Source organism: Patagioenas fasciata, chromosome Z (assembly GCF_037038585.1).
Source record: "Patagioenas fasciata isolate bPatFas1 chromosome Z, bPatFas1.hap1, whole genome shotgun sequence".
Lineage (NCBI taxonomy): Eukaryota > Metazoa > Chordata > Aves > Columbiformes > Columbidae > Patagioenas > Patagioenas fasciata.
Genome location: NC_092560.1, coordinates 1566392 through 1582676, shown reverse-complemented (window position 1 = coordinate 1582676; position 16285 = coordinate 1566392). Strand labels below are relative to the sequence as shown.

The 16285-nt window shown below is 36.2% G+C and overlaps 1 protein-coding gene across 3 annotated transcripts in view; it reads left to right on the top strand.

Moving 5' to 3' along the window:
- SLF1 (SMC5-SMC6 complex localization factor 1) overlaps positions 1-16285 on the top strand; it is a 40349-nt gene that overhangs the window by 2201 nt on the left and 21863 nt on the right. For all 3 annotated transcript variants that reach the window (XM_071802501.1, XM_065860471.2, XM_071802502.1), the window contains exons 4-9: positions 1608-1851; positions 4004-4166; positions 8695-8826; positions 10286-10339; positions 14090-14248; positions 14802-14968. In XM_071802501.1, the coding sequence (XP_071658602.1) occupies positions 1608-1851; positions 4004-4166; positions 8695-8826; positions 10286-10339; positions 14090-14248; positions 14802-14968 (919 nt within the window). The remainder of the gene's footprint in view (positions 1-1607; positions 1852-4003; positions 4167-8694; positions 8827-10285; positions 10340-14089; positions 14249-14801; positions 14969-16285) is intronic.

Genomic DNA, 16285 nt, shown 5'->3' with positions numbered 1-16285 from the left:
TTTTTAGGGTGAGTAATCTTAAGAGATAACAGACAGAAGTAACTAAACATAGAATTGGGTTTAAAGACACAAGTAAATTTATTTATTTCGTATTGGTACTTACATACCGTATTAGAAGGCATTTTCAATCATCTATTGCTGCTAGAATTTAGGGTGGATGTACATATATATATATATATATGTATACACAGATGATTCCTTGTACTGATGTAAAATGCTGATTGCACTCTAGTCAGAAAGGAAATAGAACAAAAGTTTCCATGATGGAAACAAAATGCAGATGGATTTGTGGAACAGCAATTAATCTTGAATGTTATAAACCTTTGAGTTAATATTTTCTTACCTTGCAGGATTTAAAACATGTGGAGATGTTTTCTTGAACTGGGTGGAAATTATATGTGTAGTGTCCACATGGCAACCAAAACGCTCTTATGTTTCTACACTTGCAAATCTTCCCCAGTACCATCTAGTACTTTTTAATCCTGGAAGAGGTACTGTTTTTGTATAATCATTGGTTTTGCCCTTGATGGCAGAGAGAGCATGTTCATTCCTACAGCAGTTTTTTCCCAAGTAAGACTAAAATGTCATTTTAGAACTCCCTAGAGGTGAAAGGAATACTAAGGAGGATGCCAGTCTTGGACTGCCTAGCTGACAGAAGTTTTGAGATGGAAACTTTGAAACGAAAGTGATTTTAACATCCAGGTTGCGCACAGCGTACCTTTTCCAGTCGTAAGTCTACTGGTACCTGTGCCGGGTTGTGTGGAAGTGCCATCTGTGCTCCTGCACTGAGACGTTTTGCCAGTCAACCCTGCTGTTCTGCGAAACCAATTAGTTTCACACAATTCCAGTCAATTGCTCTTACAGTGTCTTCTGTAGGTAGTGTTTCAATACAGGAGCAGGGTACTAACCACGGCTCTTGACCTGAACCTGTAAGAAGAGAGAGACAGAGAAAAAGGGGAAGATCATTACGTACCGTATCAAAAGCATACATGCGGAAGATGAAAGAGGAGAGGCGGAGGAGGTGGAGCCAAGGGATGAGAGAAAAAGATGTCAAAAGAAGAAAGGGGAAAGGCAAAAGTCTAAAACTGTATCCCCCTAATATTGGTATTCACTACACTACACTGCAAGTAATGTTAAGAACATAGAAGCAGCTTACATGCTAAAACCTTCCTTCCTCTTTTTAATCATTGGTGGTAAAATATTTATCGTGTTTACTGCATTTTAGTATGTTTCTAGGAGTGTCAAATGATATTAAAAGAAGGAGTTAAGCAACGTTCTTTGGGAGTCATAAGGACAAAATCTGCAAAGCCAAAAATTCCAGATTTTTGAGGAGATAGATAGACAAGTGTTTTATCTAGGGAGAGTCAAAAGGTACTTAATCGTTAAAAGAAAACAATGTTCATTTTCAGTGGCATTATGGGATTTCTGATTTTGAAGTGTGAAGAAGAGAACTCTTGTGGTAGGCAGAAGTTTTTTAAATGGTACTTACAGTTCTGGCTTTTGTTTGCACAAGAAAGGTTGAAGTTTATTATATATTAGATCTTCAGCTGATTGCGGTTTGTCTGCACAGAAAATCTTTTGTGGTTGACAGTTCATTTGCTTTTTAGGAAAGTGGATACTAACTAAGGAGTACGTAATTAATAGTGCCGAAAGTGGCAGATGGCTTGATGAAACAACGTATGAATGGGGATATGAAATTGAAAAAGACACCCATTATTCACCTCAAATGCAATCTGCACCTAAAAGATGGCGCGAAGAATTGACACTCTCTGGTGCTCCAGGGGCCTTCCACAGATGGAAAGTTGTCCTCCCTGTTAAGGAAGGTGACAAACGAATGGCGTCCATTAGAAGGTAGGAGGACATGACTTAAAGATTAAATAATGAACGATGGTGCACTTATTTTATGGTTGAACACATTTTTGTTCTTCCATCCCCCTTAATTGGGTCCTTAACAACCTCCAGCTCTTCAAACTCTGAATAGTTTTCAATAATATACATCCATACTTTTTATAACTGCTTTTCTGGCTTTCTTTTAGTATACTGTAAAAAATAACACACGTTGTCATATGCTTTCATTTTAACTGCTTACAGAAACTTTCTTGATGAGACAAGAAACAGAGGCTTACATTTTTTAAGAGTGGTCATTTGCTTTATGTGGAGGTTACATTCAAATGGTAGCTGGAACATGATCCATTATTTCATTTGAGAGGTTGACCTGACCAGCCGTGAACTGTGCCTTATGGGTCTGGGCCACACTGTGACTGACCTGATGGGGTTTTTTTGTGTGTAACATCTATGCAATAGCTTCTTGTAGCTCTGAAGACCTAATTTGTACTGTTCTAGATGTTTCTGGTATGATGTAGATAGAGATAGTTCAGAAGGGAAAGAACCAAAGTATAAAAAAAGAGAAGAGGAAAACAGCTAAACTGCAAGAATTCTAGGACTATTTCGCCAACTTCCCCATACTCTTCCTACACATTTGGATTCCATGGTTTAAATATTACATTGAGTCCCAGAGCATATTAAGTAATGTTTGCTTCTGCTGGACCAGAAGCAAACCAGAAGTACCAGAAGCTTCTGCTGTACCAGAAGCAAACATCCCCCGATGCTTTTAGAGCTTTATGTTCATTGCAGGAGTGGATGCTGTCCCAGTTTCTGTTGAGATCCCAGTTATTTAGGAGCATGGCTCAGGTCTGGGCATAACACCGATGCACAAACAGGGAAATGCAGTTCGTTGATCGTGATCCAGGGCTGCACGCTGCATCGTGGGATGCCTGACTGTCTGCAGCTCCTAAAGACAAAGTGAGATGTAGCTGAGGTTGCCACCGTCTGATTTTGACAACCGGAGACTTTCTGTGTTAGCATGCTATTTTCTTGGCCGTGTGGATGAGTTTACTGTGCGCCGTCTTGCAGGAAAATCCTGCTACGCTTGCAAAAAATTCTCTTTCGTTTTCTGTAAAAAAAAATGCTTATGCAGATCTTCGTGATAACACTACTGACATACTGTCTTGCACAGCTCTCTGAATGGAAATAACCTTTAACAGGAACTACATCAGCAAGAGAGGTGAACAGGCAGTTTTGTGGAAGGAATCTCCTCTTCTAGACACTTTCCCACTCACCAATGTGGGAATCCTTTTACTTAGTCAGAAAACATTGAAAGATAGATATTTTTTGACTTCAGCAAATACTGTCCTCACTCATAAAGGCCACTGTAGCTTTAGGGAAAAATTGATTTTTCTCTAATATTTACAACACTGTGCCTTTTTTCCTCCTTCTATGCTTTTCCTGCCTTTAATGCCTAGCTGTTGGATGGGTAAGTGTGTGAGATCAGCATCATTTTCTTTTTACTTACCTGGGTTACAAAAAATAAAACATATATCCAGCATGTCAAGAGACCGTATTTCTTCCACTATTATTTTGTCTTGTATCTTTTCTGAAAGAGGAATAGTTGCAGCAGTACAACTCTGGAAATTGCCCTTGGGAAAACTCATACGTGTAGTAGTGACCCAAAGACAAAAAAGTCTGTTTTCTGTATATGGTGTTGGAGAGCACCAAATGCTGTAAATGACTCCACAATGAAGTCCAAAAATGTATTTGTTTTATGAAAATATTCCATTTTTGATAAACCACTTAATTTATTGTAAAACTTAATTGATAGACCATTACCATGTGGGGGACATCGTGCTATAAATTACAGCTGCTGTCACCAAATTTGATCTTTGAAAAAATGCGTAGGTAAAGCTCTATCAGATATGTAGATGTACATTGATCGTAATTAATAGTGCTACATTGTGAAGAGAAGAATGTCTAGTTAAGTAGGCTCTTTCCTTTTCTGAAGACTGTTAAGTATCCTTTTATCCTCGTGGTGAAGGTTCAGCCATGTCTTACATCTAGAACCCTTATTCTTTTGCACTTGCATGCTTGTAGTTTGTGAATGATAATGTAGCTTTAGGCAGTATTAATATAATGCACTAAATACATATTTCCAAATATGTTTATTTAGAGTTCTTCAAGCTGGAAAGGCAACCATATGTTCATCTCAAAATGCAGAGCACGAAATAACTCATGTATTCATCCATAATAAGATTTGTCACATGAAAAACAAAAACCGTCTCTCTGAAGCACGGTACTACCCTCTGCAATATGTGGGAGATTACCTGTTTGGGGTAAGTAAATTAAATAACAAATCTAAAGTAAGATTTTCATTGTCAACAATTTATGTCAGGCTTACTAATTACTGTAAACAGTGCAACATTAATGATAGAGGGGAGTATGATCAGCCTGAATGTTTTGTAGTTTGCTTAAAGGTAATACCACTTTCTGATTCTGTGACTGTTTATCCAAGAGAAGAAAAGGCTTGTTAATGTCTATAAATACCTGAAGGTAGGGTGCAATGAAGCCAGGCTATTTTCAGTGTTGCTTGTGACAGGACAACAGGCAGTGGCCACACAGTGAAGCACAGAATGTTCTGTCTGGAAGTCAGGAGACACTTTGTTGCTGCGAGGGTGATGAAGCACTGGAACAGGTTGCCCAAAGAGGCTGTGGAGTCTCGATCCTGCAAGATATTCAGAAGCCACCCAGGCATGGTCCTGGACAACTGTCTCTAGATGGCCTCTTTTGTGCTGGGGGTTTGGAACAAATGTCTGCCAGAGATCCCTTCCAGCTTCAACCACTCTGTGATTCTGTAATAGAAAAATTGTCTTTCCAAAAGCCATGTTATGTTTCAGGCCAGAAAAAATAACACCAAGGCAGCATACACTATTTCTTCTTCCTATTCATGTTCTTCCTTGGCTTCTGCTTTGTGCTACCTGTACTGGAAAAATTAATTAGACGTCAGGAGGAAGTTCCGGTGTAAATGACCATCATCTAAACAGTTATTCACAGAACACCAAGAAAAAAATATCATTTTTCATTTATATTCTCCTTATTTGGTAAGGATTTCAAATTAGTGTATGTATCTGTCTATCTGTGTACCTATGTATCTGAATACATACATTTTTTTCCTGGGTTTGGCACACACCATTAAGCTGTATTGTAATGGTATTTTCAGTCTTCAAGGTCAATGTAATAACTTATTTTGTCAACTGACCTCAATTATTCTACCTTTTTTCCATAACATTATAGATAGACCATGGTAAAATAGTCTGTAAATTATATTGTTAAAATGCAAATTCTTAACTCAAAATCAGTTTGCTAGCTGTCCTTCATGGCTGGGAAGAACTGTTGGTTGCAATGTGAATTTGGTAAGGAGACTTTATAGTAGACAGAGGAAATACACTCAGGCTGTTTCTGTGCTAGAAATCTAATGCAAGCTGCTCCCCTGTATTCGCTTTTCAATCAACGCCCTGAGCCTGGTGCTGCAAGAATTATAATTTCCTAAAATACTTGTGTGAGCTGCTATCTGAGCATACCTTCAACTCTCCATCACTGTAGAATGATCATTCCGTACTTGTAGAAAAAAAATAAATGAAATTAAAGTGAAGGATTCCATGAGCAGCCAGCACTTCTATGAGAACAGATTACGTGACAAGAAGACTTGTTAAGAACGTCTCACATACCAACACTTTACACACTAATACTTCTTCATTTTCAGAACTCTCGTCCGTGGAGTCAGAAGGGGTGTAATTGCCTGTGTTTCGGAAAATGCACATGATGCTCACGTGTGCAAAGACTAGATTCAGCCTTCTCTTTCCATTCATGACAAAGCTGTTTTCTCTTTTACCAGTCGAAAGTGTTAAGTCCTTGGGAATGCAAGCGCTGTGTTTCTTTAGTTGGTAGAAGAGGATTCTCCGAAGTCCCTTTCTTCTGCCAACCAAACCAGAACGTGAGGCAGTGCATCATTGATCCACTAAGGCATGAGGACCTGGATGGAACTTATTTGAGCAGAGAAGCCACACTAGAAATCATCATTCCAGAGAGATGGATTTTTTATCATTGGAATGGCTAAACCAGATGAAGCGTGCAGTGCGATATCAAATGGTTCAGAGGGTTAGGTTTGCCGTTCAGCTCCAAAATTGCATCAGTTAAATTTACAGTTATGCAAAAGCTATGGCAGAGTAAGAAAAGCAGCTTGTTTCTCTTTAATCTTTCCATCTGAACTATGAGGGGATGTGTCAATGTCTAGTGAATTTTCTTTTACGTGGAGAATTCACTAGAACTAGAACTTTTTCTTACTATTTCCCAAGAAAGAGATGCCTGATTTTTCGCAGTAGTTTGCTTACCAAGTACGTTATTGACTCAGACACACTACTCAGAACTCCTAGCATTTTGACCAGGGACTACTTAAATGTCTTAGAAGACTTGGTCTGCTACTCCCAAGGACTGTGGGATGATTTTACTGAGTATTTTCAGTTAGAAAATACTACCTTTGCAAGTAAGTAAGAGCCAAAACTGTGTTTGTTACTAGGAATCTGAAAATTTGGATTCTACAGGTCAAAGCATATGCTACGGTCTTCCTGTTTTAATGAGCAGTAAAGCTGTTACAAAAGGGTGAGAAGAGGGTTGAAAGGTCTTAATGTTTACACCCTGAATAAAACATGTATCAACATGGGATCTCAGTCTAGTGCTTACTCCCGTAATGAAACTTGTTCAGGGAAACTGTTCTCTGTTACACCTTTCAGCTAAGATAGACATTTACATTTAATAGAGGAACGAGTGTCAAGTTTTTATGGCTACTTCACCTTTTATTGATCTCTGTAAGAGTAAAGTGTTTCTCGCTGTACACCCTGAATTCCTCCCAGGTGTGATAACAGGTTTCCATCTTAACCAGTCTATTAACTTGCACGTATCTTTTTTCTTAGATTTCATTAAAGTAACTCACCTCAGAGGCCAAGAGAGCATTAGCTTTCTATTTAAATGCATCTAAAGAGCTCAGAAAACTGCCAAGACTCCTAGTCTCTTAAAAGGAAAAGAATAAAACATAGGCAATCAAATCACAACACTTGTCCAAATGTATTAGGCTTTATCAAAGAATGTTATGGACATGCTCTTTTCTCTCCCTCCCAGAAATACTTGGCACATAATTCATTAGAACGTTCAACTTCGTAAATTTGTAGTCCTGCTATTTGGCTGCTACTTCTAGCAAAAATAAGCACCCACATGTATGTCCAGATGCTGAATTCAGTGAAACAGTATTATATTCATTTTTTTCCAGTGGAACTGCACTGACATTCACACTATTCTTGCTGTGATTTTTTTGAACTAAGCCTTTACTTCATCTTTATATTTCAGTATCCTTATAATCTCGAAGTCATAACTCTAGTGTTAAAATATTCTGTGAGTTTGTCATTAATGATCCTAACAAGATGTCAGGTTTATTGGTTCAAGATATTAAAGCACATGCATTATTTTAGGGAGTTAGCTTCATACTTAAAATTAAACAGACTTTACATGCTTTATTGGTTGCATGCTGGAATTCATAAAATTTTGCCAACGTGGTACAGTAAATTGTTTGAATGTCTTTTTATAAGCACATTGAAAATAACATGCAGTACTTAACTCTCTTCTGTAATATGCAACAAACTCAGTATTTATTTAGAAATATAGTTACGCACATGCCACATACTTTTTGTTTGAATTATACATTTAAGGGAATATTGGAAAACAGGTTGAAACATGCAGTGTTTGAAACTTTATCTTGAAAACTTAAAAGTACACACTGTTCATGGCTTGCATCTTATCATTGCATGTCCTGCTGTGGTTTTTTGCCTACTGTTATTTTCCATATTTTCCATACCTGATTCACCCATCAGATTCAGGTGTTTGAATTAGAAGGCAAGCTACTGCAAGCCTTCCACACCTGGTCCCAATAAAACGTGGCCATCAGTACTGTGGATAAGAGGAACATTTTACCTGTTTCTATGTTCTTACTTCATCATTCTGCAGGAGGAGGCTGGTTTTGTAGGTATATGTGTATTTGCCTAAAACGAAAGTGATGTTTTATTCTTGGTCTCTGTATCTTTGATGAAAAGCATATATGAAACTCTTACTGAAATGTGTCTTTCTCATATCCTGGAATAACTTTTAAATCTGTTTTTGTAGCTATTTTTAATTAACAAAAAGTATCTTGTGGCTTTGCTGAGAGTCTTTCAGAATGACTTGGGAACTAGTTTGAGAAACACTTCCTCATTCCCTCTGCTGAAGAAATAGTTGCAAGCAATAGGTAGACTTAAAGAATAAACTACTTAATAAAAACAGAGAACTGTTAGTTTTTAAATTACCAGCTTGGTTCAGATTTCACTATAGTGGCCTTTATAAAATGAGTGCATGGTCATAGTCAAATTGATGAAAAAATGTCTTAAAACAAAAAATCGTTACTGCATTTTTGACTAATTGAAAAGATGTAGGGTTTGGTTTTAGTTTTTGAAAAATCCAGAGGGAGGATCCATTATGGAAACACAGCTCTTGTTTCAACCACAGGGATTGGATCAGAGTTAAAGTCAATTAGGAAAGATAATTATGGTGAAGCTTACATTGATAATTCCTGTGCTATAGCTTCCTACGACATCAGTGATTTGTTTCCAAGCCACCAGCTGTTTATATGGCACATAATGTAGACCTTCAAGTGACTAGATAAGCATGTATATGCACACAAAGGTTCGCAGTAGGATATATAGAAAGGCTTGGCACATGAAAGCTTCTTTAGAGCATTAGCTTTCAAACTAAAAAAAAGTGTTATTTTTTTTCTGTGCACAGATTGAAGGACAGAACACTGAAGATATCAAAATGAACCATTTCCTGGCTGCACAAGAAACTGACCCAATCATGTCTGACGCACAGCTTGCTGGAGTGAAAGATGCTGTTATAAAACACATGTATTTTGCTACAGTAAGTAACAATCAGTTAATACTTTCTTAGCATAAAATACAAAATTCATATTATGAAATGTATATTTCATTATAGTGCTGAGGTAATAAAGTCAGTATTTTATCATCTTTTGAAATAGTAATACTGCCTTTTAACCTGCAGTGTTCAATAATCCCATATTTACTACATCTACCATTAGCTAAAATATAATTTAGTAGTGGTAATTAGTAGGCACGGGTGTGTGGAAGACAGGGCGGACTACTTGAAATCTTAGTGGGATATATGAGATAAATACTAGCTGATATTGTTCAACAAAATGTCACAGGGTTACAGCCATTCTGTCGCTTCCCTGTTATCTAGCTGAATTACACTAACACATTTTTAAAACTAACCATATCCTAGAGCAACTATTTTGTTGATTCATATAAATGTTTCATATTACAAGTGAAAAATAGAGCTAAATACACTCCTTTGTTTTAATGTTGTCACATATCTAATCCTGATGAATGTGCTACATTAGCAATTAAAAACAGTATTTCATATCTAGAAAAAAAGTCAATTACTTTGGCTTAGGATATATTCTCGCCGTAAGTTACAGTGATGCAACTGATGGTGTGTAAGTATTTTTGTAGGAGCTTGCTTGCATGCATGAAGCACTGTATGATGTTGTAACTGGAAAATCAGGTCCTCTCTGTACTAACATAAGTTCTCATTAGCAAAAAAAAGTTAGAACTTTTAAATCCTCAGTGTTTAAACACGAGATTAACAAACAGAAAACTCACACTGCTTAAATCTATACACCTTCAAGTGCTGCATCTTCTATTAGTGATGTTTTATCAAGACTATACCCTCCAGACCTTTAAAAAATGAATGTCTTTGACTTCTTGTGTATACCGCATGCAAAAAGTGTACTTCCTATCGGATTATCTTTCCTTCAAACCATTATGTAGTTATGTGCATATGGAGTAATCATAATTCTAAAGACAATCTGCTCTAAAAGACTTCATTGGTAACACATAGTAACAATGTTATAACACTAGACCATAACTAAATACAGCAATAATAGTAATACGTTTTTGCACCCGTTGCCATATCATCACACTATAGGTAACTTGCAAGAGGAACCCATAGTTTGTATTTTACAAACAGAAATACCAAAAGCAATGTTTTTAATGTGTTTAAGTGGACCAACTCTAGTAAAACTTTCTTTACTTAGCAACCACACATACAAGAAGCAGCGAACAACAGGAAAAATAGGTATAAAAATTGCCCATATTATTTTCCTTCTAGGTCACTAATCCTCCATTTCACAATTTTGCCATCCAAATATTAAAAAGATAAATATAAATAGATTGGTCCATTGAATGTTTTTCATGAACTGTGTTTCACGAAAGTTACCATTTGGGGGTTTTTATGCAGTATTTATTGAATATGGTTTTTTGGTATCCAGTGTGCAGGTTGACTTTATCCTGTTTTACAGGTTGTGAAGCACAGGTTCTCTCAAGAAGACCAGCTGAATAAATGCAATCCAGAGGTAAGGTTTCTCACAAGCAGGGCATATTACATATCTGGAATTTTATGATGAAGTTAGACAAACTTACTTCCATAGGGAAATTAGCTATCCAAAAAAAAAAAAAAATCCCAACATGTTATCCAAAACTCTAATAAAATTGTTGAAGAGTTAAAGAGCATCATTGGATTACTGTTCAATTTTGTTTATTCTTACAAGGCTTCCAGTACTGTCCCATTTATTGCTAAGAAATTATTTAATCCTGCTGCTTAAGAGAACTTTACCTGTTGATTTTAGAAGAAGCAAAGATGCCCTAACGTGATTTAGAGCATCTTAAATTATTCAAGGACTGTATTTCTTCAGTAGCAGTAAAGAGAAAGTAAACACAAGTTTTTGCAGTGCTCAGGTGTGTTTTGCTGGCAGGGTCAGACTTCAGCTAAAGGTTGTGTCTCTGTAGAAGGAATAGTTGTTTTTACAGCATAAGCCTTAAACATCATACTGCAGGTTTCAGAGTGCGGTGAAGCACAGATGGCAAGTAGAATACATTAAATTTTCCAGTCCTGTTTTCATAATTACTTTACCTTATTTTTATTTTTTTGTACTATTTAGTTAATTTCTCATTTTTATTCCCATTAAGCCAACTATGTGCCATGAATCAGGTACAAGCCAGCAACAGGTTTTGTTAGGTCTTTAAATCTTAAATAAATACTTTAAAATTTTTCCGTTTTCCATCTATAATACTAAGAATAAATCTTTACATAATGTTGAAACATTATGTCTAAGTACTTAAAAAGCATTATACTTAGTAGGTATGAGCTAGTGCACTTTATATGGTAACTTGTGTTATTTTAAAGTTAAAATGGGAAACACTTAAAGAGTATCTTTTGGCTTCTGTTACGTGGTAGCTGAAGATCTAGTGTCTCCATGAGCTGTAACACATAAATAGTTACTTGATATATAAATGACGTCCCAGTCTGTCAAAATGGGCTCTCAGGCTGCACAGGAATCTCTTTTCATCTGATTTGTTTCAATTAACACAATAGAGAAGAGAGGAGAAATGCCTTTGTCGTTGTCCAACAGTACCATAATGGGCAAAATGCTGTCTGAATTTCATTGAAATTTAGCATCAGGTCTAGTTTATTGAGTTTATGGGGAAAACATGTGTGTAAGCTGAAATTGTTATTCTTTTAATAATAATACAATTTTTTGTTTAGAAATTTTAAGCGTAATTCTAATACTTTTGTTATGCATGACCTACAACTTTATTGCTTTGTGGAATATCCATTGCTGGCCTTTGCATCCGATATGAGACTTCTATAGGCAATTTAAATATGGCTTTTAAAAACACCTCAAATAAACATTTCCAGTAATACTAGTGAAGTAAAATGAAACCTAGAAACTTAATTTAACAGATCAGAACTATATGCTGTATTCAGTAATCCCACTTTGCATCTGCGAGGAAGGCTTAACTCAGCTAGATGTTCTGTTGTCTGTCATCTTCCCTAAAATATTTATTTCTGTTTTCTCAGCTCCTTTTCCATATTATGGTGTGTACAAATACAACTTATTGTCTGCGTACCTTCATTTTCCATTTTTTTATGCTCCAAGTTTTAATGGTTGTACCAGCAGCGCTTCACAAGAAACTGCTAGTTCTCATCAGGTAGAATTTGAGACAATGCAGCTTTGTGCAGCTTGTTGAATATTAAGACACTACAGAAGTAGACTCATGGTACGCAAGTTGTTCATCACCTCGGTTTTCTATCATCCTTCCTTACCCCTTCCAAATACGGTGAAAACCAGTTTTTCACTTCTCTGTTATTGTGAGCGTAATGCAAAATGCCTCGTGTTCTCCCAAAACACCCTTTTTTTCCTGTGTACTTTCTAAATAACACATCCATGGCACCGTTTCTTCTAGTACCAGAGTTTTCAAGAGATAAAACTTAAAATCACAGCATAAAAATATGGATGCTGGTGCAATCACCAGATGAGGGCCAGTAGTAATGTGCTTGTACGTGCACAATACACTGAGTCATCTTCACACATCTTAAATCCATGTGGCAGAGAAGTTGTTATTTGACTGCCATTAAATGCTTTACAATTGCTCTCTAGATTCTTCTGTAATTAACATTACAGAAGTCTGAATGCAACCATTATTTCCAAAGGAAATAGCTTAAAGGTTTTAGTAGTACATGTATGAATGAGAAAATTGAAATAAAAGTGAGTTGCAAGTGCCCGATGCCCCAAGACTTGATTTAAAAAAAATGTCTGGATGAACATTTTTATTTATTGTTAATGTAACAACAGTAGACATTAGGAATCTGAGAAATGAAACATTTGCAGAGAAACTAAAGATCTGATGCTAAGGTGAAGCTCATTCCTTGAGACTTCATCTGTGATTTAAGGATGACTATGGTTTCTTTCAGAAGCTTTTTCAGGTTTGATCTGAATGATTGTAACGATTTAATTTGTTACTGAAACATTTTTGGAAACTATCTTGCTAATAGCAGTGATCTCTGCCAACCTCAAAACCACAGTTGGACTCATAGTGTGTATTAATTTAAATTTTAAACTAATCTTAAAACAATTGATAGGATGTCTCGATTGGCTTTATCTAATGTACATTAGGAGGCAGGTATTTTTGGCAGATACCATAAAGTCTACAAGCTGTTAGAGACTGAAGTAATAATAAATTTATGTAAAAGTTCAATTCCCAGCAGTCCAATCAGTGATCATCCTGACTCTGCTTCTGTCAGTTGTGACTCCCTATCCCAGTTTCTTTGAATTTACCAGAGCCTCAGGCTGTGTCATCAAATGAAATAGCTGGATTTCAAAACAGAAGTTACCAGGCAGAGGGAAGTCGTGCTTCAATTAGCATCGTGTTTACAACTGGTTTGTGCTTCTTAGCTTTGCCTTGAACCTGGGCTGGAGGAAAGACGTAAATAGCAGTGCAGCCGAGATCTTCAGTAGCTCTTCTTCCATGTCGTTCAGCGGTGCAAACAAAGATTCGGAGAGCTGAGAGTACAGACAATAACGGGGAAATTGCACAGCAGATACAGCATTTCATGGAAGCCATTAGATCCTTCTGGGTCCTCTGAAAGCCTGAGAAGTTAAGCATTTTGCTGTCACGAGTAGCAGACAATAAGAAGGAAGCCCTGTGCAATTAAGAAGATCTTCAGAGCTTTAAAATCCACTGGGATCAATACCTGTGCTCTCTGTAGCATTAGCTGCCTCCCTGACATGCTATGTGGGAATAGGAGAACCAGGGAGATAAAACAGTTACATGGTTTATGGCTTTATAATGTGTGCTCATAAATGGTGTATTTAATGATTTTACATTTTCCTCTATTTTTTTTTTTTAGCTGTTTGGTGGTACTAATTACGTTACTGCTTCAGTCATATACTGTGGGATGTACTCTGCACTTCTGGAAATATTAGCAATCCTTTGTGTGCCTTTCCAGAATAAATTATAGACAAATTATTGACTGTGTGAATTGTGATTTGTTTTTTAAAGGGTAGGTGTATGCATCTCTTCTAAGAAGAGAAGCACATTCTAAACCTACTGTCTTTTCGATGAAAGCCCTTTCTAGGTAACAGCAGCTTATTGGGTCAGGCAATAAGTAACATTTCTGGTGTAGTTTGTAATCTTCTCCCTGTTTTAGTATATTGGCGACATTTTACTGAAAGATTTTCTGGTAGCTGTTGTAAGGTTTTGTTTGTTTGTTTGTTTGTTTGTTTTAAGTTATTCATTTATTTATAAATATATTTCATTCCTAGGTTAAAAATACTTACCTGTCCAGACGTGCGTGGCATATACTTGAAGGATTCGTGGAAGAGTATTTGTTTGCTGATGTAATCACAGAACTTGCTGCTGGGCAGCAGTACTCGACCCCTCCTGTGCAACTTCTTCACTCTCTTCTGGAATATCCCCTATTGGTGAGGGACGAAGACTAAAGTATTAGAAATATTAAATCAAGGAGTGGGCATTGCTTCTGCCATTGTGTTTAATGGGTTTTGTTAGCGATGTGTTCACCTTTCACTTTGTATCCATCAATGTGTTTGTGATAAAAAGGAAAAAATTTAATACCTAAGGATTTTCTAAAATTACAAGCCATATGAGCATAGTGTTCTAAATATTGTGGAAGAATTAGTGAGGATTTTTTTTCATTGCTTTTAGAAACAACACTTGTGTGACTTTTTTTAATCTAGTAGGCCACAGATAAAGAGGTCAGTTGAGAAGGTTTGTTCTATGCAGGGATGCATTCAGCTGGAATATCACACTAGAACAAGCTCTCCTTATTTCCTTCTTTCTTTTTTTTTCATAAACTCTCAATTTTGCTGCTTGTAGTTATGCATTAAATTGTATGTTACTTCACCAATTAAATTTGGTAATTTGAGATTGCAAGGAATAAAAAAAATCTGTAAACTCCTAGTGCTTATGGATCTCTGGCCATCATGTAGCCAGTATTATTTTCTCATTTTGTTACAGGGAAATCCTGATGCAATATTTTATGCTAAAATTCATGACATTTTATACCTCGTTCTCCAACATGATCCTCCTTGGAAGTCCCCATCTATGTTAAATTATTATTTGGATCTTCTTCAGTGTCCTATCTGTAAGGCAGGCACATGGTCCTTGATAGAGATGCTTGTAAGGTAAGAAGATTTAATGACATTTTGAATGCAATAGTTGTTATCTTCATGCTCAGGGACAGGGGAGCAGGGTTGGAGTTCAATTGTGTCAAAGTCACGCTCTCACCAGAACAAGTGAAGTGTATGTGAAGGTCTGCAATTGTAACTGAGATTCGGACCTTTCACTTTGTTTCAATAAGTGTTAGCTCACAGGCAGAGGGTATTTTTAGAAAAGAAGAAGAATGTACATTTTATTGTCCTCATCCCTCTTTTAAAAATTATTTATTTGATTTGTTTTTCTAAGCTTTCTACAGATTAGAATAATCTATATTATTGCAGTGCTGGTGTGTATGTAAAAATATACGCACACATATAAAGTAAATTCCAGTCCTATCTTAACAAGCATCAAGCTTCATGTTGTATTTTGATTTTAATCATAAACTTTAATATCTTGTTCAGGAAGTCTTATATCCTGTACATCTATATCCTGTATATATCCATCTGTATCCTGGTTCTATCTTGTACATCTACAAATACAAGGCTTGATGTATAGGAGCTGTTTGGGTAGTTAGTGATTGTTTTGTAATTTACATCAATAGAAATGAATTCTTCCATTCATTTGGAAAGGAAACTACCTCTTTTTCTAACTATTGTGTTACCTATAAGTGACATTTAAATACTTTGGTACAACTATGATCACAGATATATGAATGTGTATGAGTGTAAACATGTCTATAGTACTTGAATCACTGTCACTGAACACTTAATAGTTCTTAGAGGAACATGTCACGTGGAGTGGAAGAGAATTTATCTTTTAGATAAAGTATTTTATCTCTTAGTACTTACTATCAGAAAGTGAATACCACAGCAGTTGTATACCTGGTGGGGTTGTTTGTACCTGTTCTTTCTAATACTCAAAATTCTAGCCAAAAAAATGTATTTGTAGTTTACTTGAAAATTATCTCCATGTTAGACAATCCTTAGATTTGATCACAAGCTCTAGTCCTGTAAAATAGTTTTTGTGAACTGTTATCTGAACTAAGGTTTGTAGGATGTTACGATGTCTATAAAATATTACAAGACTGCTTTGTAATTGAAGGATTTTTAATAAGTTCTATTAAATTCAGTAACTGTACGGTACCTCAAGTAGAGACAGAAAAATTGAATACGGGTAAATTTGGGTTATAATAATAATAATAAGTTTGGGTTATAATACAAAATCTTAATCTACAATACAAAACCCCAGTCACAAACATGTTAATATTACTTGGAAAATACAGTTTTAAGACCAGAAAGTTAGGCTTTAAAGTGATGAATGTTGCTGGGGAGCGAGGTGCTTCC